The following is a 21,841-nucleotide window of genomic DNA, read 5'->3' on the forward strand; positions in this document are numbered from 1 at the left end:
AAGAAAAGTCAAAGTACATCAGAAGCAAGAAAGGTGCTGAAGATCCAACAGATGATGATAAAGTAAAAGAAATATTTGATGATGAAGCTCTCAGTAGAAAGTTAGATGACTTATGTGCATTCCTGTTTACTGTGGAGGAGTCCAAAGAGGCTCCTGTGCCAGAAATTCTCTTTATGGGGAACAGGGCTCATTGGAAGATCTGTCTCTGCTTGAAGTGTCAGCAAATAAGTTTTTCAGAGCAAAGTGATAAATATAGTTACAGAATGCCAGGACCAGATGGTGTTTGCCCAAGGGTTCCAAAGGAAACTCAGGCCTGAAATGACCGAATTATTAATTACGCTATGTAACTTCTCACTTAATACCTTGAAGCCAGGGAAACAGAAGATGGCTTACATGGTAGCAGTTCTTAAAGATAGTTCAGCAGGGTATCACAGAGCTCAATGCTTTTGGGAAAAAAAAGATTGACAATAAGTAGATGGACTAATAAGTAGCAGTGGAGAGAAAGTCAATGTGTCTTTTAAACACCTCGACAAGCATAGAGAAAGGAAGTTTGGGACAGCGGAAGAATAGAGATCTGTGTTACACCTTTGCTCTTCAGCATAGCTATGAATGACCTAGAGATAAACGTGTTGAGTAGTGACAGAAGACAAGAGCTGACCATGAAGAATTGCAGCTTATCCTTCTGACACTGCATTACTGGCAGTAAAATGTCAAATGAAATTTGTTTCAGATAAATACACAGTTGGGGGAAAATCAACTTTGTTGCTGCACTGACGGTGTGAAAGTTCATTGTTGCCACTTAATGAGGAAGATCTTGTTGTAATGATATAAAAATGAGAGTTTAATATTCAGCAGTGATTATATGAGAATGTGTGAGGGTATTTGGAGAGAGGAATAAAGAAAATAGAGGGTTGCATCATGGATTTTAGTTACTAGCCCATCGATTACTGTGGGTTTGTGCAAAGGAAGATGGCAGTTCAACTAGAAAATCAAGGAGGCTGAAAAGAATAGTCAGGGATAAGGTAGGAATTCCATGCAAGGGGTGCTTACAAAAGTTTGAACCCTTCAGCCTAGCAAAGACATGACTGAGCACAACCTGGCCTAGATCAGAACTGGTGATGCTGCTTCTGCAGTCTGCACAGAGTCTGCAGAACGCAGCACCACAGAGTGCTTTGAGTGACAGGTATTTTCATGGCTTCAGAATCAAACATTGACGTTGCAGAGGGAAATGCAATCAAATGAGCTGTTGAGCACAAAGATTTTGGACAAAAGCTGCAAACTGAGGAAAATACACCTGCAGAGGTATCAATGTGTTTGTTCCTTCTTTTACTCTGAGTCATCTGAGATACCTGCATGTCAGGCAGTATGTTGGATTTGGGTAGGTGTTTGATCTGAAACAGGGCAGTCTCAACATCTGTCTTGTGGTGTTGGGAGGAACACAGGTGAGAGTATCAACTATGGGTACAGGAAAATGGTTGTCTGGAGGAGTTAGTGTTAGTTTTTCCTTGTCTATATTTGCTTCTATTGCCAGCTGTGGAGCAACAGTGGGTGCCCAAGGACAGAGCCATCTTGCCCATGTCTTCCTCAGCATGTGGGTACCCCGCATCCCATTTGCCATTCTGGAGCTGTCTAGGAAGAGAGGGCACACAGGACATATCTGGCACCAATGCATTTTGCAGCTTGCCTGCGAGTGGAAATCCACAGATCTGCTATAATTACCTCAATATTAAGCCCTAATCTCATTTTGTGCAAAGTAATCTTGGGACTTGGTATTGCATAAGAGAAGTGCTCTCGTAAGTCATCGTGCTTAAAGATAACAAAGACCTAGTCAGTAGGGGCAAAGTAACAAGAATGTTAAGTGAGGGTGGAAGGACAGCAATGGCAGCCACAGATCCTGAGGACAAAATGCTGCTTTCTGCCTGCATAGTCCCAGCTTTGCCTTCAGCCTTGGAGAGACACTTGTCATGCTAAAGTAAGGCAGGGGAGAAATGCTGGAATTTGTCTTCTTCCCTGGGTTCTGAAATGGTGTTGGTTTATTAATTATGTGAAAACAGGGAGGTGAACAGCATAGGGATGAATTTTGCAGATAGTTGAGGGGAAAAAACACAACTTGCAGCAGACCAGGAAGACCTTGCTAGGTTTGTTTGCAAAACAGGATGCATGGTGACAACATTAAGACAGGGTTTTGCTTGCATGTATTTCTGGCTCAGTTTCTAACAATTTTGGCTTAAACAGGCTTAAAAAAAGATGTTTCAGAAACCTTTTGTGATATTTTTCCCCAATCAAGTGTTGAAAGCAAATTAAATAGCCTCATTTGGAAAGGAAATGAAGGCATCTGTTTTGTTTGCACTTAAAACAATGGAAGAAAGCCCTTACAAATGGAAAAGGAAAAAAGAAGAAACTGAAAGTAGAAAATCCAGCACAGAAATTCAAATCATGCAAAGTAACTGGGAGAAAAAGGGAGCCCAAAGAGAAAAATCACTAAGAAGTTATGGATCTAAAAGGTTGAAGTGTGATAGCAACAGCAAAGTTTTGCCATGTGACCCCCTGTGAGGATGCCTGCCTTTGCTTGGGACCTAGCTCGGCCTGTGTGCCCTTGTCGTTGTTTTAAAGCCCGAATGCTCAGGCTTCATCTTGTTCCAAGCACTGCTTAGGATCTTAGCAGTGTCTGTAGTTGTTTCCTTCCTTGGCTGCATCTCTCCCAGCCTGTCCCTTCTCCAGTTCCGCCGTAGTCGTCCATACGGATGCTGTTCTGTGGTTTAATCACCTGTGTTGTCCTGCTCTGAGTCATTTCTCCTTCCTTTACAGTGTTTCAACTGCAATCAAAAGTCACAGGTGTGCTTGTGGATCAGCTTAGGGAAAAAAAAGGAACAAAGACATCATTAGGTCTTAGTCCTAATTTATATTTTTTTTCACACTTTTTTTCTTAGCTCTTCAGAATGCTGAGCTTCTGTTTTAAAGGGATTGACTATCTAACCCCAGAATACCTCCCTTAGCAGCAGCGAGCAGGTCCCTGCCCATCATTTCTGAAAGGACATTACATCTGATTTTTTTACCCATGTATTATTTCACATTGATCTGTTTCAAGTTGTATTGCCTAGGCAGAGAGTCTGTTAAGCTTCTGAAATTCGTCATGGTAAGACCTTGTCTTTATTACTTGACCATCTTGGCATCATCAGAAAATGTTGTTGCATGGCTATCTTGCCTTGCCTTTTCAGGTTATTTAGGACTGTTGAGCTGCTTGTGTTCCACTGCTGACAGCTTGGTGACAGCTGAGCATTTGTTTTCTATCAGTAGTTACTTCTCCATACACAGGGAGCTCCCCTATAATCAGGTAGTTGCCTTATCTCTAAATAAATTGTGAAAAGGTCAAATGGTATTGCATGCCTTATCAGACCAGGCAGACACCTCTGTTGTGAGATTTAACTCAGCTCTGGCCTGAGAATTTAGGAGGTTTATGTAATGTGGTTGGTTTTTTTTTTTTTCCAGAAAGCTCTTTACATACTGCAGCAGTTTAAGGAATGTGAAAGAATGCTAATATGAAGCAATAATAAAGAGAAGTAGGACAGCCTTAATGATTATAATCCCATCAGACTAAGACATCAATCCCAAGTACAATAATGGAATAAGTAACTAAGCATTCAGGAAAGAATTAAGGCAATGTCACTCAACCTGGGCTGGGGGAAATAGAAACAATTAGTGTTAATTGTTTCAGTTTGGTTCTTAAGTACAGGTGTTCATCTTGGCCTTCTCTGAGCACTTGACAGTAATTGCACATCGTTTTCAGTGAGAAGCTAAGCTAGGCCAGTACAAAATCAATACCCTTCATATTAAATTTAGTGGAAAGAGGACATCTTTAAAAGGCAGGTGGAGAGTCAAGTGAATCTGCAGCTAGTGAGAATATGGAGTTAGCTCTTGGGCTGTATTTCTTGCCAGTCACCTGGCAGAAACAAAATGCCAGTGTGAAGAAATGTGCAGAGGCCAAATAAATGAGGAAGTGGCAAATAAAACTTCACTGATGGTGCAGAAAATGTAACTAAGTGCTGGAGCAAAATGCATGGTAGAGAGTCACTGTTAATGCCCATTTTTAAAGTCAAGATAGTCTGCACCTGGGTTAATAGAGAGTGTGAAAGGTGTGCTCAGCATAGCCAAGCTGTAGCTTGTTTGCACTTGAAACGCAGCTCAGGGTGTGGTTCTCTGATAGGGCATGAGTGGGTATAACAGCACGCCCTTGTCAAAACGGGGGTGTCCCTCAGGGCTCTGGCTTCTTGGTCTTGTGTTGCAGCAGCCCTAGTGCCTTGGCTGAGGGACGTTTTGGGGTGGGAAAGTACACGGTGCTGTGCTTCCAAGGGTCCTCCTGGCTGAAGGACTACACAATGACAACTCTGCCACTTAATTACTCCTTATGCTAAGAGCAGCCATCTGATAGATCAGCCAATTGATACTGTCAAAGGTGTAAAGGTATTAAAAAAATCCCACTCCAAGTCCATGCTAGGATGCTTCAGATTGGGAGCTCTATCATGTGAGCAGCAGAAAGAGGAGTGAGATAAACTGTTCACTCTCTTTCCATTTTGGAGTTAAGAGGCAGTAAACGAAACTAATAGGGATAATTTTAAGTTTGAAGGAAGTGGCTTTACACACAATATGTAATTAAGCTGTGGGAACTCCCTCCAACAGGATGTTGAGAGTTCTGGAAGTTTACATGGGTTCAAAGGGAGTCCAGACAAGCTCATGGAAGAGAAATCTGTATGAGGTTACCAAATTCATGGGAGCCACATCTGACCCAAGAAGAGACTGGAGAGCATGTTAGGGGAAGCATCTCATACCTTTTTCCTCTTCTGTTGGAATCCACTCTTAAGGTCATCCTCAGTGGCAGGTGCTGAGTGAAGAGACCTAAGTCCAAAGCCAAAGTGTACCCCATTTTATATATGTGTAGATTTGGAGTAATGGATGTTCTCTGTGAGTGTTGAGATGTAGGAAGTGTAAGTTTAGCTGCAGGGACAGGTTGGTTCCTTGGTCAGTGTCCGTGCTGGAGCTGCTTGTGGGGTGCAGTGCTGGGTGTGGAGGGTTACACAGGTCACGGCTTAGGTGTTTTTACAAAGGGTAGTTTGTGTTTTTCTGGGAGTGTTTGGTTGTGCTGAGGCATTGTTCCTGTAAAGCATAGGCAGGAGGGCTCTACAGGGAAGGAGACTGAAGCAGTTTTTCTCTTTCCCAGAGTGGTGGGAGAACAAGAACATTTATCAGAGTCCAAAGCAGTTTTCTTCTCTGAGAGTTCAGATGAACAGTATGTTGCCATGCAGGATTAATCCTGAAGAGGAAAGCAAGGGCAAAGGGTGTAATTTGATAGGATGAATCCAGCTTTGAGACTTCACATGATATCTCAGATTAGAAATACTGTGTCCACATGACACACAACACAGATCTGCTGCTGGCTGCCAGTTCAGGCTTCCTCAAGAACTTTGGAGGTGCCTTGTTGCAGCTGCTCTAGAGGTAGTCTAAACATGTTGTGCTTAATTGAAATGCATTGTGTGCCCTTGCCCATTGAACACCAGCTTGGTGCTTTTGGATAACTGTTAATGACTGCAAAAGCTCATCAGTCATTAAGGGTTCCCTAGGGCTGGCACTGAACCAACGTTATTAAGACCTAATGCAGTTAAGCTGACCCTGCTCCCCATTCTGGTGGTGTGGGACAAAGAGGCTTGAGCTGGTTATTTGTGGAGTTAGCTGAGATCTGGTGAGGTTTATTAGCTGGCATGGTTATCATGGCTATCCTTCTTCCACTTTAAAGCTTGCTCTGAAAATGCACAGCTCTGTTTGCAAAGCACTTTTCCCAAACTAGTAAAACTTGCCAGACTCAAGCAGGGTTAACACAGCCCGAGTAAACTGCTAGCAGAAAACTGAATGTTCTCCTTGCCCTGTCTGAAGACCTTTCTGAAGAAACTGTCTCCAGTACATTAATCCTGATGGATTCTATGCTGCCCTTCTGTGCCAATGTTTCAATTGTACTTCAATCTTACAATGGAACACTTGCATTTCTCTCTGGAGTACATTTAATGTGCAATCTCAGTAGCTTGCCCTATGCTTTGCCAGGCCTGGGACTCTTCTCAAATGTTAAATTTCATGTGTAACCCTCCAGAAAAACCCCAGCAGATAATCTTTTTCCTTACCAACTGCTCCCACATAGTGCCATAGTTGGAAATAGGTCTGTTTTGCAGTACTGTCAAACTGCTTTATATGCTGGATGCTGTAAGGAATATAAATAGAGTTGTTTCCCAAAGGCCTTGTTAGCAATGCTTTAAATAACGTGGCTTATCACTTTGCCAGTGTCCACACACAGATTGAAGTGAAGCACAGAATGAAGTAAAATTTTGTCTAGCTTGACTTTTAGTGCAGCTGTACTGCTGAGTTCTGGTTTGGATGTCCACAATCGATACATGGTGACTTGCTGCATCTTCTGGTGTATGTGAGTTCTTCCAGGATTTTGAGGAACCCTGAAGCAGAAGCATGGGTTGTCTCTAACTCCATTGTGTGATTGAATCACATTTTTTTCCATTCTCTTACTGCAGTCCAAAGGTTCTTTGCTATCCACTTTGCAACTTCTGTAAGAGGTGAATTGGGGTCACAGTTTCCCTCGCAGCTATTGCTATTTAGGAGCATGGCCATCCTGTATGTGCTGGGGAGGGGGGGGAATAGCATAACACACATAGGCTTGTGTGTGCTGAAAGGGAGGTGATGTGAGGTAGCATGAATCTCATTTCCACAGCAGACTGCAGTGCTGCTGGCATTTGCTCATACATACATTCACTAATGAGAAATGGAGTGGAGAGAAAATACAAAATGTACAGTTGCTGACATTTTCCATTGGGACTTCAGCAGTGGGGAAGGTTGAGACACTTACCTCCTGTTGGCAGTTAAACAACTGCTAAATGTGGGAATCCTAGATTCTGCTCTAGAGGAAGACAGATTTCAGTGGTTACATCCTCCTACTATCCTTTTCCTGGCCCCATTCTCTGCTTATAGTTTTTGGACCATTTTGCCCAACCAAATGCTCTGTATTCCACCTTAGTTTCTTCACTGTCTGTCTGCAGTTGCCCTAAAAGCAACCTATTTGCTTTGGAGATGATCTGCTTTCTGCTCCAAGCTAGTTTGGTAGTTCTCAGTTCTGAGGCCAGACCTTCCTAAACTAGCAGACCACCTAAGACAGAAATAAACCATGGGAAGTGCCTGCTTATTCATGTCCTTTTCTTCACTGTGTCTTTGGGGAAACTCGTTCCTCCTTCCCCTTCAGTTTGAACAGAAGTCAGGACATTGCAAGAGTAAATTCAGGTCCTGGTGCTGAGGCAGTTCTCCCCTGTGGTAGGTAGAGGGCAGGGCTTGACTGGTCAGGGTAGGGGGATGCTTGCGTAGCAATTCAATCTTCCGGTCCCTTGTTCCTCCTGCTGGCCCGGGACAGAGCTGACTGAGTTAAGGGGCAAATGAAGGAAGTGAGAAGTGCCAGGTTATAATTCACTCAACAGCAAACTGGTTTAGGTGCTGAATGTGGAGGAGAGGGGAGGAAAGCAGTCTTCACAAGATTTCCAAAGCTTTGCTTTCCAACGTTTTGGCTTTAAGAACTTAAGCAAGGTTAGGTGGAGAGAACTTAAAGGATGTTTCCATCTCAGCTTCAGCAACAACATCAATGGTCCTGCTAAACTGCTTCTGCTGAGTTCCTGCTAGCATATGCAGTAATCAGACCTTTATTGACAAAACTGCTTTATGCAGAGGATCTGCCCATATGGTGTAGCAGGCAGTATAGAGTTGGTAATAGTTGATTGGGAATTGAAATTCAATCTACTCAGGGTACCTATGTGGCAGTAAAGGGCTGTGTCTTCCACCTTACTGCTTTCTCCAGGATGAGATCCAGAGCAAGACAGGCAAACTTGGCATGTTTATTACCAGCTTATCCAACTTCAGAATGTCACAGCATGTCCACAGTCTCCCCTCATGCTGTGTGGCCTTGGGTTTTTCAGGGGAGGAGGCACTGAAAATGTTATTCCTTGGAAAAATGAGTAGCATGTTGAAGAGAACAGTCAAATTCCATTGCAGTAAACAATAGTACATTGGGGGGGAGGTTACATTTAAAACATTTTCCCCACTTCTTATTCTTCCAGAGTATTTGCTGGATCCTCTTAACAAGCAGGGCTTTATACTGCCTGAGTCTTGGAGCATCGCTGCACTTAGAAATAGCAGCCGCATGTAACAAGGATATTAGTGTGGCAGCTCTCAGCAAACAGGAGCTCCTTGTGTTGTAACCTCCTGTGATGTTAGTGGGATTGAGTAAACTATGTCTAAAGCTCTTGTAATACCTGCAAAAGGCACTGGACTAGGCTGAGGAAATGTCATAATTGAATCTCTTCAGATGAGTCACTCGAGTCATGTTGTGAGAGTTTCCACTTTGAATCTAGCAGCCTAGCTGGTTTTAAGAGTCCTATAAATGCAAAGGTGGGAGGAGTGGTTCATTTAAGAGTAGGGAAAATTGCAGCTCTGTCATCCTGCTGCAGAAGGCAGCACAGATTCCCTTAGAAGATGACTGCAGCCATTCTGCTGTGCTGACTGCCATAGAATATTTCTTGCTCAATGTTCCATGTACATTGTCAGTGATGCTGTTCCAGCAGCTTTCTGGATTGATTGGTCTCTCCCTGCTCTCTGCATTGTGTGAAAGGATGAATGTGTAGCACCTGTGTTCAGCTGATGTGAGGTAGTTGTAGCTTCAATTTGATCTATTTGTAATACCCTCTTAAGTAGTTCATATAGATTTTTTTCCCCCCCAACCTCTAAATGTAGACATATTCCCTGGTGACAGGCTGCACTAACTAACAAATACTAACTTGCATGTGGTGTCAGCAATATACATCTCCAGTGAAACATTTTAGGCTAGCAAAGTGCTTTTTGCTTCTCATGTGCTGCTGGTCCAAATTTGATGTATTTCCAGGCTTCAGAATACTTGATCAAGAAGCCAGAGCATGTCAAAGTGCAGCAAAAAGAGCTGACTGCTGTGGTTGCTGGTGATGTCCTTATGATGTGCATCACCAAGATGTAGCTCCATTCTAAGCAATTGATTTTTTTCATTGAAGGTACTACAGAGATGTTGCTTGTCTGACTCTTTGCCAGACCTGGCAGTGCCTTACAGCTACTGACTGGATAGGCATGTAGTCATGTTGTCGAAAATTCATTAGCTAGAAGATGCTCTGAATTAGGAAATTATTATTGTAACTGTGCTAAAACAGGAATTATGGGATGCTGGTGCCATTGCCAGATACCTGCTAACATTTCAAGACCAAGTATGGGGGGTTGGGACACTGCAGCACCGCTAGAACAACTTCCATGTGCGTGGAGGCCTTCAGTGGCATGCACATGAGAAGAAAACTGGATGCAGGCCCAGCATCAGTGGTTCTTCCTTAACATCCACAGGTTGAACAGAAATGAAGGGTGTTGTTCTGGCAGCAAGTAAAGGTTCAGCCTCACCAGGAGAGAAGAAACTTCTGGATTATAAAGCTGTAAAGTTTGTAACCACTGATGCCAGGAAGAAACAAGCAGTTGTGATGTTTGGTGACTGCCTTCCAAGGTAGACAGAAGGGGTTATGCAGAGACCTGATATCCTGAGGCATCTTTGTCTACCCAGCATTTATAATCTAAACTGTTTCTAAATATCTATATCTAAATCTAACTTCTGTAGTCTAAACTGAACTTTTATTGAGGTCCATAACCAAATTAGCCTCAGCCTGTGCTGCATGCCCCGGGGGATGCTGGAGGTAAGCAAATCGAATGGGCTTTGGAGGCAAGTGAAAGCTTCAGGCATGTATGTGGTGATCTTTGCATCCTGAAGTGGAGTTTATGCCTTTGTTCTGAGAGCATTATGCAGAAGGAATTCTTCTGTGGTAATGCTCTAGAAGGTGAAATTAAACTAACACATCCAAGTGCCAGGTTCTGCACATTGGCCACAGCAACCCCATGCAGTGCTACAGGCTGGGGTCAGAGTGGCTGGAGAGCAGCCAGGTGGAGAGGGACCTGGGGGTGCTGGTCGATGGTAGGCTGAACATGAGCCTGCAGTGTGCCCAGGCAGCCAAGAGGGCCAATGGCATCCTGGCCTGCATCAGGAACAGTGTGGCCAGCAGGAGCAGGGAGGTCATTCTGCCCCTGGACACTGCACTGGTTAGGCCGCACCTCGAGTCCTGTGTCCAGTTCTGGGCCCCTCAGTTTAGGAAGGGCAACGAAGTTGGTGAGGGGTTTGGAACACAGCCCTGTGAGGAGAGGCTGAGGGAGCTGGGGTTGCTTATCCTGGAGAAGAGGAGACTCAGGGGTGACCTTATCACTCTCTACAACTACCTGAAGGGGGGGGTGTAGACAGGCAGAGGTTGGTCTCTTCTCCCAGGCAGCCAGCACCAGAACAAGAGGACACAGTCTCAGGCTGTGCCAGGGGAGGTTCAGGTTGGATGTTAGGAAGAAGTTCTATACAGAGAGAGTGATTGCCCATTGGAATGGGCTGCCTGGGGAGGTGGTGGAGTCGCCGTCATTGGAGGTGTTCAGGAGGAGACTTGATGGGGTGCTTGGTGCCATGGGTTAGTTGTTTAGGTGGCTTGAATTGGTTGATGGGTTGGATGTGATGATCTTGAAGGTCTCTTCCAACCTGGTTTGGCTTATTCTGAGAAAGATGAAGGTGTCACAGCTCATCAAGAAAGATAAGGTAGTGGAGGATTTTTGCAAGCGTTCAGCGGGGTCCTCTAGAAGTTGGTGCTGGGGAGGTGTTAATTAGGAAGCTATTCAGTGTGCTAAACAGGAGGGACTGTTCAGCAAGTCTGAGATGTTTTGTTGATCATCCTGCACACAAAAGATGGTGTGCAGGGGGGAGTCTCTTGAGGTGGAACTTAAGCAGTGGGCAGGAAGTGGTTGAGTATACACTGCTGCTGAAGGGCACCTCGATTGACAGAGTGGTCTTCCACTTGAGTCCAGCTAACGTCGACAGATTGCAGGAGAGATTCAGGCAGGGAAAGTTCTGTGATAAGCTTCTCTCACTGCAAAAAGATACTGAGGAGAGAAAATAAGGCTCCTGAAAGAATGTTTTCTGTAGGAATACTTTTTTTCCAAGCTGGTTTTCCTTTTTTTTTAGGGAAGGGCTTCTAGAAAGCACTACATAAATCATGACTTTTTATAGGGTTCTGGCTGTGGTGGTTTTTGGTTGTGTGTTTGTGTTTGTTTTTTACAGAACTGCAGGGTTTTTTTAGACCTGTGGCATAGGTATGTAGAAAGCCAAAGCATAGAATGAGATTCAGCTGGCAAGGAACATCCAAAAAAAACCCCAAAAATCTTGAGTGACAGAAGTATTTACAGGAAGATAAAGGAAGAGTTGATCTGATAATCCACAGAAAAAGACAGTTATCCAGAGGTGATACTGAAAAGGTCACCCACCCTAGGTGCTATTGCAGGTAACACAAGTGATCAATGGCCAGAGCCCCTGCCACTAGCTGAAGAGGGAGGAGGACACTGTGGAAGGACAGGTTATCCCATTTCATCATCCACCTACTTTGTCTTCAGTGTGGTTTCATCAGTGACCTAGATATTTATCTGGGCATAATGATAATTAAACTTGCATCTGAGAAAGACTATTGCGAAGCTGGAGAGGGAGAGAACTAGAACCTGAAGGTAGAGTAAAACACAGAGGAAGGATAGATAAAAGCATGACAATAGAATATTTAGCTGTGTGAACAGAGAGCCACTTACTAAGTAGCAGTCCTAATGAAAAAAGATCTGGGACTTGGCCTGAGTTAAAAGCTGAGTGCATCAACAGTGTTGTTTTCTGGGGGGAAGGGGAAAGTGACATCACATACTTCCAGTACGGTGCTTAAGCAGCAGTACATCCTAGAAGATCAATACAATAATCCTGCAGCTCTCATTAATGTTAGTAAAGCCCTAGGTGAAATACTGAATTCAGCTTTTGGGCTGCACGCCTCGATACATTTGTGCCAACTGGATTGTGCCCAGAAGGGAGCAACAGGAAAGTCTAGGAAATAGGATTCACAGAGAAAGCTTGAATGAGCTGGAGTTGTTCTGCCTGAAGAGAAGACTAAGTGAAGGCATGTATTCTCAACTGCACTAGAGAAAGGGAATAATCTGTTCTCCAATGCCCATGACAAATAGGATAAACAGTATTGGGCTTACATTACATCAAAGAAGGTTGAAGATACACATTGGGGAAAATTTTCTCAGTAAATATTGTGGAACACAGGGGCAGACAGCTTCAGAGGTTTTGTAGGACACAGCATTACAGTTCTGAAGGGCAGATTAGACAGAGCTGACATTAGAACTTGTAAGCTGTTGATCTTAACTCGGTACAGGGCACAGATGATTTCCAGTTCTGTAAAAAATCAAGTATTACTATTGCTAGAAAGTGTTCAAAACCATCTCAAACCACTGAAAGCAAAGCTTTTTAGGGCTTGGATCATTTTAAACCTTCCACAAATGTAAAAATAACCCCAAATCCCTAAGGTACATGACTTGACTATGGGTACGTGTATATGCACAAGATGAAAGAAGTTCATTTTAGAGATAGGTTTGGATTACTTGAGCAGCTGTGTCTGGCTAAGCCATGTTCTGCAAGTCCCTGAGCCCTTGCTGCTTCATGGGCTGAAATAGTCTTTTCCTGTTTCCACCTGGAGCAGAAGTACAGAATCTCTGTAATATCCACTGCTTCTTCACCAACTAATAGCACTAAAGGTTGATTTTTGATGGTTAGTTTTACCTTTACATTTAGTTTCATAAGGCAAGAGAATAAATGGGGGGGAACCCCACATTTTTCATATGTCCTTTAACTCTCTGGTCTGCTTCTAGGAGCCCTTCTCCCCTAGCAGCCCTAGTAGAGATTTGTACTGGGGCTGTCATGGCAAATGTTAATTCCTAAGAGTGCTCCCTCTGGTATTTTGGTCATGCAGTGGTAGGTATTGTGGTGTCACTGCTGCTTGCTCCATTTCCAGGAAGTTTCATGGGATGACTAAGCAGCTTTCCCTGGAGTGCCTTTATGTTCTGGAGAAGAAAGCAGTCATGCATGTGTCCTCATTCCAGTTTCTTGTAGCCAGGTCACTCTCTAAATCTCTGGCTTACTCCTTCCATGGTCACAAATAACTGCCTAGGGAAAAGACAGGAGGCACAAAGTACTCACTCAGCCTCAAAGTGCTTCTGTGGTGGAGGTTTTCTAACACAGATGTGATTTCTGCATTCTTTAACTCACATGAGGCTTCTGCCCTGTATTTGCCCAGTCCTCTTTAGGCCTGTATAAATTTCCTGTGTCTATAGCATCCTCTTGTTGAAGTTCCAAAGGCCTGTTGCCTTCTAGTAGGCTTTGTCTGTGGAAAGTGATGATGGTGAATGAATCTCTCTCCATCCTATTTGAGCCTTGTAGAAACTTGCCAGATCCAACACAATCATCTCCTTCAGTCCCACCCTGAACTCTAGGCCTTTGTTAAACATTTTCAAGCTTGTATACTACCTTTGTGAGGCCCAAGTTGCCTGTGAACAACACATAGATTCCTGTGGTCTCAGTCCAAATCAATACATCAAACAGCAGTGATCCATGTGGAGCGCCACAGTGATGTCACCCTCTGTATCCCCACTTAATATAAGCTGATACCAGGCTATATTAACCTGGCAACAGCAATGTCCAGAGAAAGCAGATTAAGGAGTCCTAAAATCCTTTCCAGTGTGGTGGTTCTAATTTGAGGAACAGGCTGGTTACTGTGAGATCCTCCTGTTGGTGCTCTGACATGGCAGCAGATGCTCCTCAATCCAGCTGACTAGGTAGTTCAAACAATTGAGCGTGACAAGAATATCTTACTGCTCTTGAACTGAAGCTTATCTGCTTCAGAGATGGTTTTCAGAAGGTGCTCTTAGACAGTGCTGCTTGTTCACTTGCTGGCCCTGGATGTTCCTGTCTCAACTTGTAGAGCAGATCAAGAAATGCTAAATGCTAACCTCCTTTCTTTTGTTTTTCCACCCAGCGGTTGACCAATGTCTTGACAAGCACTGGGGAATGTTTTTCTCAGAAGGATGGGATTCTGAACTCCTGGGATTCCAAATAGCTGTCTGTATCTGTAATGGACATGCAGACCCAATTTGAAAGTTCTTTTTAATTGAAAGCTTAGTGGTTGCTAGTTATTGTTACCTCAGTTAAAAGCTGTGCCACAGGGAAGTCATTGTGCCCCTGTACTCTGCAGTGGTTAGGCTGCACCTTGAGTACTGTGCCCAGTTCTGGGCCCCTCAGTTTAAGGAGGACATTGAAACACTTGAAGGTGTCTAGAGAAGGGCAACAGGGCTGGGGAGAGGCCTTGAGCACAAGCCCTATGAGGAGAGGCTGAGGAAGCTGGGATTGTTTAGCCTGGAGAAGAGGAGGTTCAGGGGTGACCTCATTGCCCTCTACAACTATGTGAAGGGTGGTTGCAGCTGGGAAGGAATTGGTCTCTTCTCCCAGGCACCCAGCACGAGAACAAGAGGACACAGTCTCAAGCTGCACCAGGGGAGGTTTAGACTCGAGGTGAGGAGGAAGTTCTTCACCGAGCGAGTCGTTCGTCATTGGAATGTGCTGCCCAGGGAGGTGGTGGAGTCACCATCCCTGGAGGTGTTCAAGAGGGGATTGGATGTGGCACTTGGTGCCATGGTCTAGTCATGGGGTCTGTGTTGATAGGTTGGACTTGATGATCTTTGAGGTCTCTTCCAACCTTAGTTATACTGTGATACTGTGATTAATAAGCTGTTGTTTTGTTTTACAGCTATGGCAGCCATTCGAAAAAAGCTGGTGATAGTGGGTGATGGTGCCTGTGGGAAGACCTGTCTGCTGATTGTATTTAGCAAAGACCAGTTCCCTGAAGTGTATGTCCCCACCGTCTTCGAAAATTATGTAGCAGATATTGAAGTGGATGGAAAGCAGGTAAGTGCCAAGCTGCTGAAACAGCCACACTCAGCTTGCTTTATTCACAGCAGCACGGACATTTCTGCATGTCTTTAATGAGGCTGGAAAGCAGCCCTGAGGAGAGAAACTTGGGGGTGCTGGTGGACAAGAAGCTCAACATGAGCTCTCAATGTGCACTTGCAGCCCGCAAAGCCAATCAGATCCTGGGCTGCATCAGGAGAAGTGTGGCCAGCAGGGCAAGGAAGGTGATCCTCCCCCTCTACTCAGCCCTGGTGAGACCCCACCTGGAGTACTGCCTCCAGTTCTGGAGCCCCTATTACAGGAGGGATATGGAGGTGCTGGAAGGTGTCCAGAGAAGGGCCACGAGGATGATCAGAGGGCTGGAGCACCTCTCCTGTGAGGACAGACTGAAGGAGTTGGGGCTGTTCAGTCTGGAGAAGAGAAGGCCTCGAGGTGACCTAATTGTGGCCTTCCAGTATCTGAAGAGGGCCTACAGGAAGGCTGGGGAGGGACTGTTCAGGATCTCAGGTAGTGCTAGGACTAGGGGGAATGGAATGAAGCTGGAGGTGGGGAGATTCAGGCTGGATGTGAGGAGGAAGTTCTTCCCCGTGAGAGTGGTGAAGCCCTGGAATGGGTTGTCCAGGGAGGTGGTTGGGGCCCCATCCCTGGAGGTGTTTAAGCCCAGGCTGTCTGAGGCTGTGGCCAGGCTGATCTAGTGTGGGGTGTCCCTGCCCATGGCAGGGGGTTGGAACTAGATGATCCTTGTGGTCCCTTCCAACCCTGACTGATACTATGATACTAAGCCCACATGCTTGCTGCTTATGTTGTATATGTAAATATCAAGCATGTCCCTGTGGAAGAAATACTGGCCTTGCTACAACCTGCTCATGTCCAAGGTCTTTTTAACGACCTATTCCCAATCTTGTACAAGTTGAGATTCAAAAAACAGTGCAGCTCTTCCAAGTCAAATGTTGCAGCAGGTAGCATATACCTACGTGCCAAGGACATGGGGCAATTAGCCTTTGGAAGCATGTAGTGGAGTGCCTGTGTTGATAGGGACCTAGTATTGTGATTAACAAAGACTAGTTCCTGAAGAGAGTCTCTTCTTCATATCCACTCCTGGCAATGTACAGGATCCTCTCCAGAACAGGTGACTGACCGGCTTCCAAGGGGTTTGATTTTGGTAGTGGACATCAGCATCGTCTGTCCTACTTGTCTGAAGAAGTGCAGTTCTTAGCTGACAAGTGTGCCCACAACTCACAAAGCTTCCATTTCAGCTTGTACTTCAGTACTTGAGCCATTAGAAGTATTTCATTTTAGCTTTAAATGTTTTGAAAATCAGCCTTCAGACTGTGACCTCCGAGTCCTTTGGTTTGCCAAAGTCTCAGGTGCCTGCTGTGCTGCAAAAGGCAGTCATCAGAGAGCTCTTTCTGAGCACCAGATAGATTTGTCATGCAAGAGAGTGTGTGATGTGCAAAACTGTCACTTTTCAGGGTCCTCCAGAGCACAGTGGACTGTCGAGATTTGCACCCTGAAAACGCAGTTGTTTTCAAACCGTTTTGTGCAGCCCTGATGCCTCTGTTCTGTCACCCTGACCACACAGAGCTGACTTCAGTGCCGTGGGTCCTCACGTCAAGTGTGGTTTTGATGTTAACTTTGATTAACTTCCTTGTTCCACCTCTTGTTGTGACATCTGACCTTGCTCTGAGTACAGCTGGAACATGTTTCAGTCAGTCCTTGTTCAGATGCAGTGACAGATTAAATTAAACTGCTTAGTTTCAGTCTTGATTGACACAGTAGTCCTTGAGTACTCCTTGAGTCCTGTGTCCAGTTCTGGGCCCCTCAGTTTAAGAAGGACATCGAAACACTTGAAGGTGTCCAGAGAAGGGCAACAAGGCTGGGGAGAGGCCTTGAGCACAAGCCCTATGAGGAGAGGCTGAGGGAGCTGGGATTGTTTAGCCTGGAGAAGAGGAGGCTCAGGGGTGACCTCATTGCCCTCTACAACTCCCTGAAAGGTGGTTGTAGCCAGGAAGGGGTTGCTCTCTTCTCCCAGGCAACCAGCAGCAGAACAAGGGGACACAGTCTCAAGCTGTGCCAGGGGAGGTTTAGATTCAAGGTGAGGAGAAAGTTCTTCACCCAGCGAGTCATTCGGTTGCCCAGGGAGGTGGTTGAGTCACCATCCCTGGAGGCGTTCAAGAGGGGATTGGACGTGGCACTTGGTGCCATGGTCTAGTCATGGGGTCTGTGTTGGTAGGTTGGACTCGATGATCCTTGAGGTCGTTTCCAACCTAAGTGATACTGTGATACTGTGATTTGAGCAAAAAGCTTCTGAGCTAGTTTTGGACTTCGTTACATTTAATTTCTTCCTGTTACAGGCATGGATTATTGGTGGGTTTAGTCATGATAGTTCATGCCATTTGAGTCTAAAAGAACTTTGCTCTCCCATGGTATGAATGAGTCAAAAAAAAAAATTGCTCCTAAGCTACTATTTGAAGATGGTTTTCACCAGAGTGAGTTTCTGCTGTTTCCATATTGTACCTTTAGACTCTAAGGACTCTTGTTAAAAGTATGTACAGTACCCATTTCTCTTTCATCACCTGGTCAAAAGTCCTCATTCCCTTCTGCTTGGGTCCCTGCATCTGTAAACAGGTGAACAGGGAGTCATGTCTTAGCAGCTATATGTGGCCAGTACCTCAGTGAAAAGTGCACGAGTATCTTGAGCTGTGTGGTTTCTGTATGGAAATGTCAGCTGACTGTTTAAACTAGACGTTGTATTTTACCCAAGCACTTTGTCTTCAGGCAACTGGACTGCAAAAGCTTGTAGGAAAGCAGTGCTTAAGACTGATCTGTTTGACAGCTACTTAGCTCCATTTTGGTAGAGGAGCATTACCAGAAATGTTCATTAGCCATCTGAAGAGACAACAGTGATGGTATGAGATGCATTGTTTAGACAGAGCAAAGGGGCTGATTCCATTGTCTTAGGAGGGGACCCTCAACAGACATGTCTGAAAAAAAATACAAGCATTTGCCACAAAACTTGCATTTGTAAGTGCAGAGGTGACACTGAGAAGACTGACTGACTAAAATATGGAAGGCTTTTTCTCATATGTATGTGTAACTAAGGGTTTGTATCTTCACAGTTTAACCCAAAAAGTGGCTTTGTACACTCAAGCTCACATTTGGGATCCAGTTCTGCCTGTCTGCCTTTTATCTGAGCTGCTCTGGACTTTTTTCCCCATAATTTTTGGAGAGTTCAGACAAGAAGGAACTCACTCCATTGCAAAGGCAGATGCATAAGAGAATCACAAGCAAGGGAGAGGGACCTGGGGGTACTGGTCGATGGTAGGCTGAACATGAGCCTGCAGTGTGCCCAGGCAGCCAAGAGGGCCAATGGCATCCTGGCCTGCATCAGGAACAGTGTGGCCAGCAGGAGCAGGGAGGTCATTCTGCCCCTGGACACTGCACTAGTTAGGCCACACCTTGAGTCCTGTGTCCAGTTCTGGGCCCCTCAGTTTAGGAAGGAGGTTGACTTGCTGGAATGAGTCCAGAGAAGGGCAACAAAGTTGGTGAGGGGTTTGGAACACAAGCCCTATGAGGAGAGGGTGAGGGAGCTGGGGTTGCTTAGCCTGGAGAAGAGGAGACTCAGGGGTGACCTTATTGCTCTCTCCAACTACCTGAAGGGAGGTTGTAGACAGGCAGAGGTTGGTCTCTTCTCCCAGGCAGCCGGCACCAGAACAAGAGGACACAGTCTCAGGCTGTGCCAGGGGAGGTTTAGGCTGGGATGTTAGGAAGAAGTTCTATACAGAGAGAGTGATTGCCCATTGGAATGGGCTGCCTGGGGAGGTGGTGGAGTCACCATCATTGGAGGTGATCAGGAGGAGACTTGATGGGGTGCTTGGTGCCATGGGTTAGTTGTTTAGGTGGGTTGGATTGGTTGATGGGTTGGACACGATGATCTTGAAGGTCTCTTCTAACCTGGTTTGGTTTATTCTAAATAAAGTATACCTTAAAAGCTTGATTCTAGTTTTTACACTTCCTAATTTAAATAACTGCCTGTTCCTTATGTAGTTTTAAACAGTGCTATTGGGATGATTTCCTCTAGTTCCACTGGAAGTAGAAATATTGAGCCCATTACCTACTTACTCAGTTCTTAGTATTCAGAAAGCACAAATCACGTTTATTTCAAAGCAAAATGCAAGTTTAATGCAAGTCTAGTTGTGAGAAGTCCCAATTGTAAAGCAGTTGAAAATGTGTTTAACCCTAAAAACCCTATAGTTAGAGGTACCACTTCCATTGAAAACTGAAATGCTTGTCAGGGATTCCCAGCCCTTTGGAGCAAATTCTCTTTGATTCTTCTGTCTTGGTTTTCTGCTGATACGTCTTACATTCTTTCAGAGGATCAGCGCTGGTTGTGGATATAAACCAGTGTCTTCCCCTTTGGAGTGGTGTTGACTGGAATATTTAGTCCACTTCTGACTCAGAACTTCCCTGGTTAACTGCCTTAACTTTCTTCTGCAGGTGGAGTTGGCTTTGTGGGATACAGCAGGACAAGAAGACTACGATCGACTTAGACCACTTTCTTATCCAGATACCGATGTTATACTTATGTGTTTTTCAATTGATAGTCCTGATAGTTTAGGTAAGTAGATCACTAACAGATTCAGAACCCCTTCTCTGTGTCACTGCACTCCCCTTGGAAGTCATGCTGTAAAATATGGTTTGATGTGCTGCAGTGATGGCAAACATTCCTTGTTTCTCGGTTCATACCGGTTTGCAGGTCTGGTTTTCAGATATTAGAATCTTACAAGAACCTGTTTTCTTCAACCATACCAAGTGACACTTTGAAAGCTACAGCAGCAGATTGTGTTTACCCAGGGCTCTGCTGCATAATTCAAGCAACACTTGGCAGGGCAGCAGCTCCTTGGCCTAGGCTAGCAGCTCCTTGGCCTAGATCAGCACCCCCAACTCAGCAACGTTTTCTGCTGGGCCAGGGCAGCATACTGTGTGCTTGTCCCTAGGGAGGTACTGCCTTGGTGAACCCAAGCAGGCTGGAAGGCTGTGTCCAGCAGTTCTGTGAGTGCATGATGTCCTGTGACTTGGCTTGGCCCAACAAAGGCTGATTTCCCCCCCCCTTCTTTTTCTGTTCTTTAAAATGTTATGTTATACAATCAAGACCATACTATATCCAGGAAAACAAAGTAACTTCCTTTCTCTGTGAATGAAAAATACAGCTTTGTGGTTTTATCCCTTCCACTGCCCCCACCCCCTCCTTTTATTCAAGAGAGATCAGCTTGAAACACTCTGAGTTATTAATCCCAAATAGCCTGAGGTGTTTTGCTGTCTGCTTGGTGGGTGAAAAACATAAACGAGAATTGTGCCGAGGGGTGCTTGTACTGAAAGGGGGAGTGGCTCTCTCACTGGTGGAAACAGTCAGAAGCTGGAGACCTGTGCTCTTGTAGTCTGCTTCCTAGTGCTTGACGTCTTGCTTGTGATGCAGAAAAGAGAAGAAAAGAGTTGCTTGATCTTTCGTTTCTGAGCTCTAAAAATACCCATGTCAAAGATGTGCTTGTCAGAGAGGCATCTCTTCTGTGTGGAGTCCAAGACTGAAAACTTCTGATTGCCTTACAAATCTGATGCATAGATATTGATGTATTTGATCTTACAAAGAGATTTGTGACAAGGGTAAGGAGCAGGAGATAGAGGTGCTCTTAATTCTAAGATTCAGTGCCCCTGCAGCTTTCCTCTCTGTCCCTTCAAAATGACAACTCCCCCCAGTGTAGTCTCCTAAACAGATAGATCATGGCAGTGCTTTCTTAACCAGGTGAAACTCTGTAAAACTTCCTCTCGGATTATCATTGCTGAGGCTTGTTCAATAGTGTGTGAATGCAGATAGTGTTAAGGGAGATCTCTAGGCACATCAGTTCTGAGGTGGGGGGTGTAAGACCAGCTGTACTCTGACAAGAGCTTCTTGTACAGTGTCTGACTCGTACTTGTTGGTAACTGGTCAAAGTTATGTCCATGCATTGGGAAGCTCTTAGCCAGGAAATGTGAGAGGCTGCTGTGCTTTTTCTATTAATGAGAGATGTCCAATTGTTTTAACTGTAAATGGAATACCAGTTCACTCTTAAATTCATTAAACCACTGAATCCTTTGGAGTTTTCTACTGTCAGGGTAATCACAATCACTGCAAGCTGTCTTTAGGCTTTTCTACTGCACCTCTCCTCTATCATGCTGGTGAACCCTGCCTCCCAGAGTTGAACTTAGGAAGAAACAAGAGTGAGACAAAAAGAATCCAGGAAGCACAGAAAGTCAGTTAATAGAAGGAGGAGGATTAGTCCTGAAAGCAGGTAATACAATGGCTGGAAAATGCTATCCCTACCACAGTTCACAGAAGGTTTGAGTAAACTCCTTCAGGTGTTACAGCAGCATTACAGTCTGGCTGGGATAACAGCTGGTATTTTTGCTCAGTCTCTTCTCACCTTGCCTCTGAAGGGTAGCAGCTACTAAATGGGCAGTTGGGTAGGAAAGTGTCTTTTTAGACAAATCAGTGCCATCCTGACATCAGGGAAATCCTCATCTCTTTCTTCATCCCTTCCACCTGATCCTGCATGTAGAGACATCTTTCACAGTCCTCATCTCTCTGCGAAACCATTTGAGGTTTAGTGGCAGCAGTGTGGTGTTTGTGCCTGGTGTGGCTGGTAACAGCCATGCACAAGGTTTGAGCTGGGCTCATTTCTACTGCACAGGCTACTCCCTGGGTAGCTGGAGTGCTGATTAACTGTCCACCCTGAAAACAAGATGGGTTACTTAGCCCTGGAGGCAGGGAGAGAGGGGTTCAGTCTGATCTTGGCTATTTCTTCCTTCCTGCTCACCAGTATCAGGGCTTTTGTGTCCCTCAGAGCAGTG

The 21,841-nt window shown here is 45.0% G+C and overlaps 1 protein-coding gene across 1 annotated transcript in view; it reads left to right on the forward strand.

Moving 5' to 3' along the window:
- Positions 1–21,841, forward strand: part of RHOA (ras homolog family member A) — a 29,645-nt gene that overhangs the window by 4,226 nt on the left and 3,578 nt on the right. Inside the window, exons 2-3 of the mRNA XM_068157974.1 lie at positions 14,796–14,953; positions 19,454–19,574. Of these exons, the coding sequence (XP_068014075.1) occupies positions 14,798–14,953; positions 19,454–19,574 (277 nt within the window). The 5' untranslated portion in view covers positions 14,796–14,797. The remainder of the gene's footprint in view (positions 1–14,795; positions 14,954–19,453; positions 19,575–21,841) is intronic.

This window comes from Melanerpes formicivorus, unplaced genomic scaffold (genome assembly GCF_026170545.1).
Source record: "Melanerpes formicivorus ecotype bairdi unplaced genomic scaffold, bMelFor1.0.p_v2 SCAF_38, whole genome shotgun sequence".
Classification (NCBI taxonomy): Eukaryota; Metazoa; Chordata; class Aves; order Piciformes; family Picidae; genus Melanerpes; species Melanerpes formicivorus.